The sequence below is a fragment of the Poromitra crassiceps genome (genome assembly GCF_964638095.1).
Source record: "Poromitra crassiceps genome assembly, chromosome: 4".
Classification (NCBI taxonomy): domain Eukaryota; kingdom Metazoa; phylum Chordata; class Actinopteri; order Beryciformes; family Melamphaidae; genus Poromitra; species Poromitra crassiceps.
This window is the reverse complement of record NC_139626.1, coordinates 31115287-31130215: the sequence shown is the minus strand read 5'-3', so window position 1 is coordinate 31130215 and position 14929 is coordinate 31115287. Positions and strand designations below refer to the sequence as shown.

Sequence of the window (14929 nt, the reverse complement as noted above, 5' to 3'; positions counted from 1 at the left end):
GTCCAATCTGCCACAGTCATAATTGTCACACCTCTCTATGAGTGGTCAGTGGAGGTCAACTGGCCAGTGTGTGGTCTCAGCCGTCCTGCTGGCAGCCAAGGCCTATTCATATCCAGCCAACCATGAGCGCTTCCCCCGCGCTCTGTCTTTTCTCAAGAGCCCAGAAAACATGTCAAACCCCACACTTTGACTCCTCTGCTATGTTTCACTTGCCTCCCAGCACCGGCTGTTGCGGGAGCTTTATGTGCGAGTTGTCAGAGGTTGTATTTTTACCCCACAAAAATCGAACCAAGCCCAACATTGTCCCACATCCAACCAGCTCCAGTTTCCCATGGAGCCTTTGCCAGTGTCAGTGGCTACTTTGCTATGTGCGTGCATGTATGAAAGTAGGCACGCACTTGTGTTTATGCATGAAGGTTATTATACAAGAATAAAACTAGTCCTAAAGAATGTCGAATATTTAAAAATGAAATCATGAAGAAACCCCAAACTCTAATGTTACAATTTTTTGTTTCACACAAGATGGATAGAAAACCGTCCCATAATGTTACTATGAAATGGTCTTTATGTGTGAAACAGAACCATATAACGACCACTCGGATGCCAAGTGTGTAAGTGTCTCATTATGTGTGTAATGGCTCCTGCTGTGTGAGTGTCAGTAAGTCGGCTATCAGCAGAAAGCTCGCTGGAATTACAGCTGATCTCAGACCAGTGAATATGGGCTGTCATTGTTTTTGCAGATTGTGAGTCCTACTGCAAACCAGTGAAGGGCAACCTGAAGATCAACATGAAGAAATACTGCAAGAAGGATTATGGTGAGAGACTGGGATTACAGTAATTACAGAGATGGGAAGTAACTAAGTAGAAATACTTTGTTACTGTACTTAAAGGAGGACTAACCCCCTAGATATGTATTAGAACAGTGATTTGAAAATACCTATGGAAAAAACCAAGAAATGACATATACTCTTGTCTATACTAGACTCTTTGGCTGTGTTAAGTCAAGATTTTTTTTCGGAAATCGACGCCATTACAGTTTGCCTACTGCCTCGAAAATAATTTATTTGAGAGGGGCGATATCTTTATAAATATCAACAATTAGCCAACGCTGGTGGCCTGTATGGAAACAGAAAATCCTGAAATGGTTGATAGTTATATCAATTTGGCCATTCAGTGGCGAACTAGAAATTTAATTATTTTTGTCCCATTTTGTCCCATGTGTGTGTGCGTGGCTTGCATGTGGCTTGTCTAAACTTACGTTAAGAGCCTCGCTGCTCGCAGCACACAGCACACAGTGAGGACAAACCTCTCGCTCTGGGGTAACACAATGCGAGATTTCTCCACGTAGACAGAAATAGCTGGTGTGCGATTTAGAGAATACAGTCTGAGATTGGGTACAGGATTGAGGGAATCCCGCATCTGTTTGCGAAGGTGCGACTGGACAGGACGCTTTTCACAGACGGGCACAGTAGTCGGAGCGAGGCGAGTGTCTCTCAGAGGGCACAGCTGCAGTGCAGATCTCTCCTCCTCCGCGCATTCAGTCTGTCCAAAATCATTACCGATATAATCTCAGTAGGAGGGATGCAAGGAAATATGATAGTAGCCGATGTGTTTAGAGAAGCTTTGTCACGTTGTCACGTCGTAGTATAGCGTTATATTTTACATGTGCGCTAAACTGCGACCATATTTGTTTGCGGAAATATCAGACTGCTCTCTCTGCTGCTCTCAGCACAGAGAGCCCAGCTGCTGCTGGCCTGCTGCGCGCGCCCGCGGAGCTTGGGGCTCGTCCATGTAACAGTACGACTCTCGCCTGCCTGGGCTAGAGACAGTGCTTGCAACTCGGACTGATAATATAAACATCATCATTCGAGCTTATCCAGGTAAGATATCAATAAAGTAATGACACATTCAGCGGGAAACTAACTATAATTAAGACATGTGCCAACTTTGACGACGTTTGGTTCAGTATTTTAAGAGCAAACTTCAATAGGAATAGGCTTGGAGTTCTGAGGAGCCGAAAGGGTACAGGGGGGGTAGGGGAGTAATTATCTTGAAATCCCATAGTCTTTGGGAACACTGTGACGTCAAAGTGTTCCTAATCTCCCATTCATTTGAGAGAGAAAAAAAAAGCAGTCTTTGACCCTAAGAGGGCGCTTATGCCAGATATGCTGCTGAAAAATGATACAAATGGTAAAATGGCAACAGTTTGGTGTCAAATGTGGAAATTCTGACCAGAATTCTTCACACATCACCCCCAAAGTCATATATATTGGTTAAAAGCTGAAAAAAAGTGTTTTGGAGGTTAGTTCTCCTTTAAGTAGGATTTTCAGGTATCTGTACTTTACGGAGTATTTATTTTTCGTTAACGTTTTACATTTCTACGTTCTACATTTTAACACAACTATATGTACTTTCTACTCCTTACATTTTCAAAAGAGGCTAGTTACTTTAGTTTTAATGCATGGGCAAGGGCGTCGTTTTGGTCTCAAAGTTGGTAGGGTCGAGGACGGCATGAGGGGAGGCGGTGTTTTGAGTTTTTTTTTAACCTTTTTTAGCCATATTTAGAGGAATATCTCATTTTAAATCAACATTAGGATTATACTGTTGTGATGTCATTATTCAGTATCTTCTCCTTTTCTCAATAACTTTCATGTCACCACCTGCTCAGCTCTCTCACAGCATGATTGAGAGAGATTAAAAGCAGCACAGAGTAGGCTATCAGGGCTGAGAAGTGTTCAGTAAAAACAAGTTTGGTGGTTCATTCATGTGCTGATGTACGGTCGTTTGAGAGTGAAAGCACACTCAGTACTGCACATAGTACCATTGTACAATAACATGCTGATCACTTCTGAGTATAAAAGCATCTGCCCCAGCGCGAGGTCCGCACGGTGACTCGCGGAGCTCCACCCCACGGAGCTTGCTCGAGTATAATGAGCCCTTTAACCATGTTGTACTTATAAACGGCATCACAGTTCTTGCAATGAACAATGTCATCTTTTAACTGGAAATGGTCCCACACAAAACTTCGCTTCGCTCTCGTCATTTCCTCGTCTGGGCTGGGGGCTGGAGTGCTGAGCTGATCTCACCTCAGCCAGCCCAGTGAGACCACGCCCATAGCCCATTGGATTGGCACATTCAGTGGTGAAAAACAGGGGTAAATGTAACTTTGAACATAATGCAAACTAATTTCACTCAATAATGGTCGGGTCAATTCTATCCTTGCAAAATATGGGAAGACAATCTAAATGACCTATATAACTGCACTCCAAAGATAATGCAAATAAGGTTGCTTAAAAGTTGGTAGGGACAATTGGACACCCTGAAATGTTGGTTGTGACATGTCACAACCAACCCTACCCAAATCGACGCGCTTGCATGGCAGACAAAAACAATCTAACATTGTCTGTCCCTGTCGTATCGCGCTCTCGCAGCTTTCACGCATTATGTGCACCTTTTCTGTGGAAAAACCATATCACATAAATTCTTAAATTTATAATAATTATTATAATTAATAATTAATAATAATTATAATATAATAAATAAATTCCCCCCACATAAAGATAAAGTACATAAAATATATTTTTTTAATCTGCAGTTTTGGTCTGAGTGAAATGTTCTATGGTCTCTTGTGATTGCAAATACAGCTGAATCTCTTGGTTTAACCCAGTACAATTATTTTTATAAGCATTTTATGAAATGTGTATGGAAAAAAGAATTGCGGATGAAATCTCTTAGTTCGTATGCCTAAACCGGAAGTGGGCGTGACTTTGGCTCTCTGGTCGCTGCACTACTGCCTCCTCTGGTCGGTTGGGGCGCTTGTTCGGGGGGAGGGGAAGTGGGGGAATAGCGTGATCCCCCCCCACGCGCTACGTCCCGCTGGTGAAACTCCTTGCTGGTGAAAAGAAGCAGCTGGCGACTGCACGTGTCGGAGGAAGCATGTGCTAGTCTACAACTCTCCCCAGATCAGCAGAGTAGGTGGAGCAACATCCCGGGACAGCAGGGGGAATGGACCAAGTACAATTGGGAGAATTTTTTTTTTTTTTTAATAAAACATGAGCAAAAAAACACGATAAATAGATGTGCAATGTCAGGAATGAAGAATTCTGACCTGATCTTTCCTCTGTCCTTGGTGCCTGTGTGTCCACAGCGGTGCAGGTGAGCGTGCTGGACATGGAGACGGTGGGCGACTGGGCCAAGTTCTCGGTCAGCGTGGGATCCGTGTACAAGAGCCGCGGCGAGCCCCTGAAGCGCGGCGACAACATCCTGTGGATCCACATGAAGGACCTCGCCTGCAAGTGTCCCAAGATCCAGATGAGCAAGCGCTTCCTGGTGATGGGCGGCAGTGAGGGCGGGACGGGCCCGGGCACGGGCCCGGGGGTGGGGCCCGGGGGAGGAGGGGCCGCCCAGCCGGGGGCGGAGCGTGTGGGCCTGGTAGCCGACAAGAACAGCCTGGTCATCCAGTGGAGGGACGTTTGGACGCGGCGCCTGCGGAAGTTCCAGCGCAAAGAGAAGAAGGGCAAGTGCAGCAAAGCGTGATGGAGTGCAGCAAAGCGTGATGGAGTGCAGCAAAGCGTGATGGGGAGAGCATGCGTCCGTCCCCCCGCCTCTCCCTCCATCACTCACCTCCGTGAACCCTGACCCAGAGGTCTGTCCTTCCTCGCCTGCTGATGTGTGGCAGGATAGGACACAACCCCATCGTCTCCCTCCTTCCCACCCCCCGCCCTGTCACGGGGACACTGCACATTACAAAGACTGCATGTACCTTACCTGTTTTAAGGACCACTTTTTGTGTATATTGTATAATTATTTTCCTTTTTGTTTTTTAAGTTTTGTCATCGAAATGTCACTTGTCTTTTTATTTTTCCAATTGGTCTGCCTTAAAAAGGGACCATTAAAAAGGGTATGAAGTGTAGACAAAAGCAGACGCCATTCCCTCCCTCGACAACGACAGCGGAAATGTCCACTCTCCCCCCCCCCCCGACTACCTGCTCCAGACCCCCAGCCCCCTCCCCCCCTGACTACCTGCTCCAGACCCCCAGCCCCCCCCCCCCTGACTACCTGCTCCAGACCCCCAGACCCCTCCCCCCCCTGACTACCTGCTCCAGACCCCCAGCCCCCCCCCCCTGACTACCTGCTCCAGACCCCCAGCCCCCCCCCCCCCCTGACTACCTGCTCCAGACCCCCAGACCCCTCCCCCCCCTGACTACCTGCTCCAGACCCCCAGCCTCCTCCCCCCCCTGACTACCTGCTCCAGACCCCCAGCCTCCTCCCCCCCCCCAACTACCTGCTCCAGACCCCCAGCCCCCTCCCCCCCCCCGACTACCTGCTCCAGACCCCCAGCCCCCTCCCCCCCCCTGACTACCTGCTCCAGACCCCCAGCCCCCTCCCCCCCCTCCCTGACTACCTGCTCCAGACCCCCAGCCCCCTCCCTGACTACCTGCTCCAGACCCCCAGACCCCTCCCCCCCCTTTAATGAACACAGCGTTGTCACATCAGAGATATTGACTGATTTCGGCGTGGCGCAAAACACCACACCGCAACCGGACAAACTGCACACGCTTCAGCGTGGCTGCCTTCCGTTTCATTGTGGAAACAAACTCAGCCTTCATCCACGTGCTGCTGGAGATTCTGGGCTGACTTGACAACCTCTCCACCTTTGCTGTTAAGTTGTTCATACAGAACGGGTCCATTTGTTCCAGTAACCTCTATGGATCCGGATCCACTCTGTAAGTCAAGCAAAACCTCTGGACCCGTCGGGCACGCAAGGGCTCCTCCCTTCACAGGGACATTTTCCACAGCAACCTCAGTCTCGCCACCACTGCTGCTGCCCTCACAGAATCAACTGCCTATGTAGACTCTCATATCTGCAGACATTTGATGCCACTGCCCATAGTGGAGTTTATATTCACCATGTGGTTACCTCCTACCATCCACATCCCACCTAGATCCTTATTGGAGATAGCTCCTTACCCATTTGCCTTCAAGCAGAGCAGAGCCTGTTGGCATGTGAGAGTTGAACCTTCGCCGACACACCACTTCTCACGAGGAGTGGCTCATAGTCCTGTATCAGCATCATGACTCATCGCTGTTTCATTCGTTTCTGGAAGGAAGACGAGGCAGAGTGGACGAATGGCTTGCGTTTCGGAACAGTACCGCATTTCCGAGGAGATTTTCTGTTTTATGGATAATGTCTTCCATTGTTTGGGTACAAAGCAGCCGTCCAGATACTACTGTGTGGCCACACTGGCCAGTATCATTTCCCTGTCTTTCAATATCTGACCATGTTTTAAGATGTGTCTAGTGACTGGCAGGCTCATGTTTTAAGATGTGTCTAGTGACTGGCAGGCTCATGTTTTAAGATGTGTCTAGTGACTGGCAGGCTCATGCTTGCCAACATTAAGAGATACGAAACGAGAGTTCCTTTTCGTGCAGTAAAAACAAAAATCAAAGTTGGATGAAACAACGTTATTCATGTTTTTCTCGAGATTATATCGACAAAATGAATGAGGCTGGAAAGTTCTTAGCGCTCACTGATTGTATTATGACGTGAGAATATTATATTTCAATCTCCATGTGCTTTTGTTATGTTTGCATGTTTGTGGTTTTTGCTGGTCCATCTTTTTTAGCAAAGCAAAATTTACAGTGAGCAGAGCTCAGAGGACTAAACCCATGTCAGCATCATGATCCAAAGGAAAACCTCCCAAGTCATCTCCCCCCACTGGCCCGCCCTAACACAGTCCTGTTTCATCCTTTGCCAAATAAGTATAGTCTGTTTTTAAATTCAATTAAGAGACTATGGAAGTCAGGACCAACGAAAACCACAGAGAGGAGCCGTCTGGGTGCTCTCACGCTTTCTATCTGCCTTTTGCTGTTATTTCATTTTGCAAAGCACATTACAATTTATTTAAATAGAGTACAAGATAAACACAAGTTTGAGGGGCACATGGAGCTAGCGCAGCCGCGAGCACGCTGACAGGCATGTCATGCTAGCTCGTGGTTACGCTCCTCTGGCTGCGGCGGGCATGTGAGTGTCTCTCCTCTTCTCGCTCACCATCCACCTGCCTGTTCCAGCCCGTTTGCCCGCGTGCTCGTAGATAAGTGAGAACAGAACGAGCCACTGTAGCGCTCGTTTGCACGTCTTCAGAGAATGTAGGTCAAACTGTGAAGGAGGAGGCACTCACACACACGCACGCACACACACACACACACACACACACACACACACACACACACACACACACACACACACACACAGGCATACGGTCTGATTGTAGCTGTTGATGAAATGACGTCAAGCTTAAGAATGTGGACTGAGCGAGACTTTGACACTTTATTAAGTCAACTCAAAACAGGTTGTTTAGAGATGGAAGTGCAAAAAACAAAACGTTGTGGATCCTCCCACATATCCATCAGTCTAATGGCATTCAAATCTAATTGGCTAATCCAAAACAAACCCGTAACCAAAACAAGCGTCACCCACCGTGCTTTCTATCTATCTATATACGGTATATGATTCTATAGAAAAGGGGCAATGTGGGCAATATTTGTTTGTTCTCTGTTGTGTTTCATTTTTTGTCCCACTGATGATGTCATCAGTGATGTCATAAATCACTGATGATGTCACAAGTTATGTCATCAGTGATGTCACTTGAGCAATTGTGCATTGTGACATCACCGATGATGTCATAGGCATTGTGACATCATCAGTGATGCCATGAGAGCAAATCGGATGTCATCAGTGACGCGGAGTTGTGACATCATCAGTGATGTCATAAGAGCAGGTGAGCCCGCACAGCAGGCGAGTTGCGTGGCGGGCGAGCCTAGGCATCGAGCACGCGTAGCGCGTGAGATGCCTAGTGTTATAAAATAGCAAAGAAGGAAAGAACAAGCATTGACGTTTTGACAGCGCTGTAGTATATATAGATGGTTTTAACTTGACAACAAAAACATTCTAAATTGAACCCCCGCTCACTTCCTGTTGCAGTGTTTGCTATGGACATAAAAGAAGAAAAAAACATTCAAGTGCAGGACTGACCATTCCGTGAAAACCGTCTATACAGCTGAGCGGCGAAAACAAGTAACGATGTCGAGTGAATATTTCTGCAGTTTGCCAAATGCTGAGAAAAAGGAAGTGCTGTGGGGTTGCGCTCTGGTGAAAACCGTCTATATATATATCTATATATATATATATATCTATATATATATAGATATATATTATATATACTACAGCGCTGTAGTATTCCCAGAGCAGAATTCCCACAGATGGAATTTCACAAAAATGCAGAACCAACCAGTCCATTATGTATGTGCTGGCCCTCCACAGTGGCCTGTCAAACAGGTGGTGTTACAGTAGCCCAGTCTCCTCCGCCTGGTATGTGAATATGGCGTGAGACACTATGATGGATGTGCCAATTACGCGCCCATGAGGCCCCTCCCTCTCGCGCGCCGCAACCTGCACACTTTGGCGGGGCACAGCGGCGACCGTGCCTCACCGTGACTCTCTCTCTCTCTCTCTCTCTCTCTCTCTCTCTCTTCTGTTCTTCCTGTTGGCTCTCCGTGTGGCTGTTCTTCCTGTTGGCTCTCCGTGTAGTCTCTTAAAACTGTCTCATCTACATCCGGCGAATGCAGCTATACAGTCTGTACGTTACACCCCCAGAACATGCACAAGGAAGTTGGGAAAAAACCTTCAGACTGGAAGGAAGTTTGATGGAATGCGACCAATCACGACACGTGTGTCCACGAAAAATGCGGCATATTGGATTCTGATTGGACTAATGAGCGGAAGACCCGCCTTTCTGCGATTCTGATTGGACTAATGAGCGGAAGACCCGCCTTTCTGCTTCCCATTCCGGTTGGTGCATGATTCTCCCCCACGAAGTACAGACGGTATGGCGGAAGCATTTGAAAATTGCGGAAGCCAACTCGTCTGTTCTAAGAGACTACTCTCCGTGTGGCTGGTCTTCCTGTTGGCTCTCCGTGTGGCTGGTCTTCCTGTTGGCTCTCCGTGTGGCTGTTCTTCCGTGCCCACCCTGAATATTGGAATAAAGATAAGAAGTTGGAGCGAGCCAGATGTTTTAGGGGGGTGAAAGGCGGCCCCTCGTGAAAGCTATTTAGCAAAGCTCACAGGGAGAGAGAGCCTCCCTGTCGTTTTACGTTAACAAGCCCAACAGCTTGGCAGTGGAACTGAGGCCTTTGTCTCCCCCTTCGCAGTATTTATAATGTTCACAGGTGTGTGTGCGTGCGTCTATGTGTGTGTGTGTGTGTGTGTGTGTGTGTGTGTGCGTCTGTGTGTGTGTGTGTGTGTGTGTGCGTGTGCGTGCGTCTGTGTGTGTGTGTGTGTGTGTGTGTGTGCGTGTGTGTGTCTATGTGTGCGTGCGCGTGTATGCGTGTGTGGTGTGTATGTGTGTGTCTAATTAACATACCTGAGTAAATGAATGATGAGATGCACATGAATTGAAAGTGCAGAGAGGTATACAGAGAGGTGTACAGAGAGGTATACAGAGAGGTATACAGAGAGTTCTCGTTTGAAGGGAAGACATTTGGGGGAGCCAAGCGGTTTCTCAGTTTTGCCACTGTTCGAGGAAATCTCCATAGCTTACGAAGAAGGATGATCATTTCACAAGTCCCGCCTCTCACTCTCATTGCTTCCTGTTCACTCCCATCGATACTTTTGTCTAATAAGTCTTGACACATTTGTTCATGTTGTAAATATGTACTGAACTGCCTCTGCCACTCATATCTTGTTGTCTTTTGTAAAGCGTCACTTGACCTGAGATGACTCGCGTGTATGGATGTACAAACCAGATGATGTTATATGGATGTCCAAACCAGAAACATATGCTTTTGTGATCACGACCAGAAGATGTGCTTCAAATGTTACACAGAATGTATTCCATGAGTTTTATGTTGTTTCCAAACAACAGCCAACATTGTAAATGACTTGGGGGATGGGGGAAGGGGGGAGGGGGGTTAAAATGACACGGGCTGAGCGGACTCTCTGCTTCTCCCATAAAGGTCTACAGATGGGGGTCGACACATACAGGTCTACAGATGGGGGTCAACACATAAAGGTCTACAGATGGGGGTCAACACATAAGGGTCGACACATAAAGGTCTACAGATGGGGGTCGACACATAAAGGTCTACAGATGGGGGTCGACACATAAAGGTCTACAGATGGGGGTCGACACATAAAGGTCTACAGATGGGGGTCAACACATAAAGGTCTACAGATGGGGGTCGACACATAAAGGTCTACAGATGGGGGTCAACACATAAAGGTCTACAGATGGGGGTCAACACATAAAGGTCTACAGATGGGGGTCAACACATAAAGGTCTACAGATGGGGGTCGACACATAAAGGTCTACAGATGGGGGTCAACACATAAAGGTCTACAGATGGGGGTCGACACATAAAGGTCTACAGATGGGGGTCGACACATAAAGGTCTACAGATGGGGGTCGACACATAAAGGTCTACAGATGGGGGTCGACACATAAAGGTCTACAGATGGGGGTCGACACATAAAGGTCTACAGATGGGGGTCAACACAAAGGTCTACAGATGGGGGTCGACACAAAGGTCTACAGATGGGGGTCAACATATAAAGGTCTACAGATGGGGGTCGTGGGGGTCGACACATAAAGGTCTACAGATGGGGGTCGACACAAAGGTCTACAGATGGGGGTCGTGGGGGTCGACACATAAAGGTCTACAGATGGGGGTCGACACTTTCTGTTTTCTTACATTGACAGTCTGGGAATAACGCTTCACCCACGCAAACAAACATCCTCCAGCTACCTTTCTTGGGGAACAGAGGGGTTCCTCCCTCAGTCCAGCCCTGCTCATCACTTGTGTTCTTATATCAAAGTCTTCCTTGTACATTTTCCTCTGAGGCGATGAACCACTGACTTTTTAATCGTAAGCGATAAAAAAAATAAATTATTAGTTAATGAGCCGTGTGTTGATCATCTTGTCTCTTTCACAGAAGTTTGTTTTAGCTGCCGAAATGGCAGTGGGTGTGTGTGGATGGGTGTGTGTGTGTGTGTCGGGGGGGAGTTAACTTGAGTAAAAATTGGGGACACACACCTGACTTAAGACCAAGTTATTGGGGAAGGCTTGTGCAATTGGGGCCAAAGCCATGTCCCTAGGTCGGGACCCAGGTCGTTAAAAAACAGATTTTGGGGTCAGTGGTTAGGGTTAGGTTAAGGTTAGATTGTTTAGACAAATAGTAGTTATGGTCCGGGTAAGTCTCCAGGAAATGCATGTACAGTACATTAAATCCCCTAACAGAGACATACAGTAAGTGTGTGTGTGTGTGTGTGTGTGTGTGTGTGGGGGGGGGGGGGGGGGGGTTGAAGGGTATAAAGACCACGTTATTGGGGACGGCTTGTGCAATTGGGGACAGAAGCCGCGTCCCCAGTTGGTAAAAAGCAGACTTTTGGGTCAGTGGTTAAAGTTAGGTTTAGGCAAGTAGTGGTTAAGATAAGTCTCTCCCCAGACTCAAATATTACGTTGAATCGCTGCGCTCCGCATACAAATGAGTCTGTGCCACTTCACTGCTGGTTTTTGAAGGCGGGTAAAGTCGTTACTGATTGGGGAGGACTGAATCCACCACTGGCCAATCACTGGCCAAGGGTTCCCTCCCATAACCAGCCGGCTGGGGGGAAAGTGTCCCAGACCCAGAGAGAGCTCTGCAGCATGCAGTAACGTAGTGTACAGTATCAGCGTAAAAACTCTCATGGGTCTGGCGTTGAGACTATGGTTAAGGTAAGTCTCCAGGGAATGCATGTAAGTCTATGTAAATACCCCAAAAGTGACTGTGTGTGTGTGTGTGTGTGTGTGTGTGTGTGTGGGGGAAGGGGGGGTGTACTTTATGTGCCCCATTGGGAAGGATTTTATAAAGTGGGCACAGCTCTTAAAACACTATTCATATTCACCACGCCCACTTTTTCTCTCTTCTGCGTTAGACGCAATTGTATTTGTTCTTCCAGTTCAGCGCTAGTTGGCGGCCGATTTCAAAACAAAACGTCACTATCAATGAAGTTTGGCAACATTCAGCAGCTACACTGCGGCCAACTTCAGTTACATGTTCATAGCATTACTGCTGCGAGGAGCTGATGGCTGTACCCGGTGTCATGCCGAGTTTTGCACCCCCGCCGATAATTGCATCCCCACCTTCCGGGAGCATATTGTAATGATTTATACGGAAACTTAACTGTTTAAAAATGATATAATTGTCTGGGTATACGTGATCTCCAAGCCAGGGGGTCTGTCCTGGCTCATGGAGACCGACTTTGATGCATTAGATCCGCGTGGAGGTGACTTCCATGCTTGGGGCTCTCTTCTGGCTCATGAAAGCCGACTTTGGTGCAAAATCCGGGTACAGAGGACCTCGAGACCTGGGGATCTCTCCTGGCTTTATGGAGGGGGGTGCAAATATCGGCAGTTTGTACCTGCCGAGATTTGCATCCCTGTTTTTAAGTTAAAACAGCCCCAAAATATGGTGGGGGTGCAATTCTCGGCGGGGGTGCAAAACTCGGCATGACACCGGTCGGCATTTAACGTTAGTTACAAAAGCACGTCGACAGTTTTTTCTCAATGGGGTTGTCAGATACTAGTCCGACCGGTCACACAGCCAGCGCTCTCAGTCCTCGCTGCTCGTTAAATATTTCCAAATAGGCGTTATTCTGATAAACTGGTCACATATTTGGAATGTTACGTCCTCACCCAAAAAAATATTAAAACTTTAAAACAGTTTGTTTTTTTGCTTGAAAACAGCTTTTTGGCAAGTCTCAAAATGATTACAGTAGGCGTAATCTACTTGCGGGTCTAAAACGGAAAGACGATTACAAAATGATGAAACATGATGAAACATGATTCATGCAGAAGCGTACTTATATGGGCAAAGAATAAGGTGAATAGGCACAACAGACTGTGTGTGGTGTGTTTCCATAGAGGGGCTAGACTTAGGCCTGGATGGACTCCGTTCCTTCACCAATAGAGTAGAAGCTAATGCTCTGTAAATAAACAGTGGATCGCTCACACACACACACACACACACACGCACACACGCACACACACACGCACACACACACACACACACACACACCTACACACACCTACACACACACACACACACACACACACACACACACACACACACACACACACACACACACACACACACACACACACACACACACACACACACACACACACACACACACACACACACACACACACACACACACACACACACACTCTCTCAGACTTGTACCTCACCGCTGGAGAAACCCAACTCCTGCGTCGGGGCCGAAGCAGGAAACTCCCTCCTCGTTCTGGTTCCTCCGTTCCCCCTCTCTCACCTCCAGTCTACTCTCTCCTCTGGCTCTCCTCTCCACACCCACTAACCAAACAGGCCAGCGCCATCCATCCTCCTAAAGGTAAATTACAGGAAAGCAGCCATTTATCATCACTCTCCCCAGGCCTGGCCATCAAGGCTTTGAGAATAGAGGCTGCTGCTGCTGAGATGGTCCGGAGACACAGACACAGAGACACACACGCACGCGCACACGCACACACACACGCACGCACGCACGCACACACACACACACACACACACACACACACACACACACACACACACACACACACACACACACACACACACACACACACACACACACACACACACACACACACACACCGTGACATGTCTCTGCATCCACCCATCCATCCTGGACCTCCTGGCTCCCCATCAGCTCTCCATGTTCCACGGAGACAGCTGAAATGGCCCGGAGCCAAACGGACAGGCCAAATCCAGATTGATAGCCCTCTGAGAGATGGTTGGATCTGATTGAGACTGCAGTCCCCTTGTTACTTTCTGAATAGGACAAATCAGCGTGATGTCTCTTGCCACCCAGAAATGCGGAACCCCGCAGCAGTTAATAGTATGAGTTGTGCCAAACAAACGTTACACTATACAGTACATCACATCGCTTATATTTTGACATTCTGAGTGAGAGCAGAAGTAGCTCAAGAGTTTGATACATGTCATGTTAAAGTTGTGTGAACTGTCGCAGTTTTAAAAATGTAAACAGAGTTAGCCGGCTAGAGTCAGGCACTCAAGCCTCGCGCCTCTTGGGCTCCATAGGGTTCCATTGCCGTTGCCACCCAGTGACGCGGTTTGTTTACCAAAATGCTGCTCGGCTGATCCCTCGTATTGTCCAACATTGCTTGAGATCTGCTCGTGTTCGGATCAAGACACCACCAAACCCCCCTCTCCCCCATATCCGAGGACACGGGTAGAAACCAGCAGCAGAAACCAGTGTTTCCTATAACTCTTATGATTGAAACGTCATCTATTAGGCCTAGCGGAGGAAATTCAACTTGATTGATAAGAGTTGCATGTTGGGCAATTTGAGTTACTAACATAATGAGCTAAATGAATGACCAAAAACCTCGAAATTAGCACAAGTGATGTACTAATTGAAACCAGGAAATAGCTACATCTTTGCTTTTAGTCAATTACAGGGTGATGTGAGAGTCTCTATGTTTGGATGTCCACAAATGAATCTCTTGCAATGACTCTCTCAGGGAGGGGAGGAGAGGATGGGAAGAAAGGCAGCAAGAGGAGCAGGTCCGTTCACAGCGTTAGCTGTCCGTGAATGAAGTCAAGTCACACATGTGTGGAAATGCACAGAGGTCTGCCATTGGCTCTGGAAATTTGCGCGCCCCACAAAAGTTCATCCTATCCAAATGTGGAGTGGGCGGATTCGAAAGCCTGAAAACTGCCTGCCCCTTTTTTTTTAAACTGACATGAGCCACGGCTGACTGATAGCTCCGGGTTGAAAGTGTTGAGTATCTCTTTAACTATAAGCCTAAAATATAGCCTTTTGCTGACTTTGACCTAGACAAGCACTTC

General features: G+C 47.5%; 1 protein-coding gene across 1 annotated transcript in view; it reads left to right on the top strand.

Annotated features, from left to right (window-relative positions):
- The window catches only part of ntn2 (netrin 2), a gene marked incomplete at both ends in the record, with an annotated part of 66595 nt that extends 62059 nt beyond the window's left edge, over positions 1–4536 (top strand). The window contains 2 exons of the mRNA XM_083635234.1: positions 741–815; positions 4148–4536. Of these exons, the coding sequence (XP_083491360.1) occupies positions 741–815; positions 4148–4536 (464 nt within the window). The remainder of the gene's footprint in view (positions 1–740; positions 816–4147) is intronic.
- Between the last annotated feature and the right edge of the window lie 10393 nt (positions 4537–14929).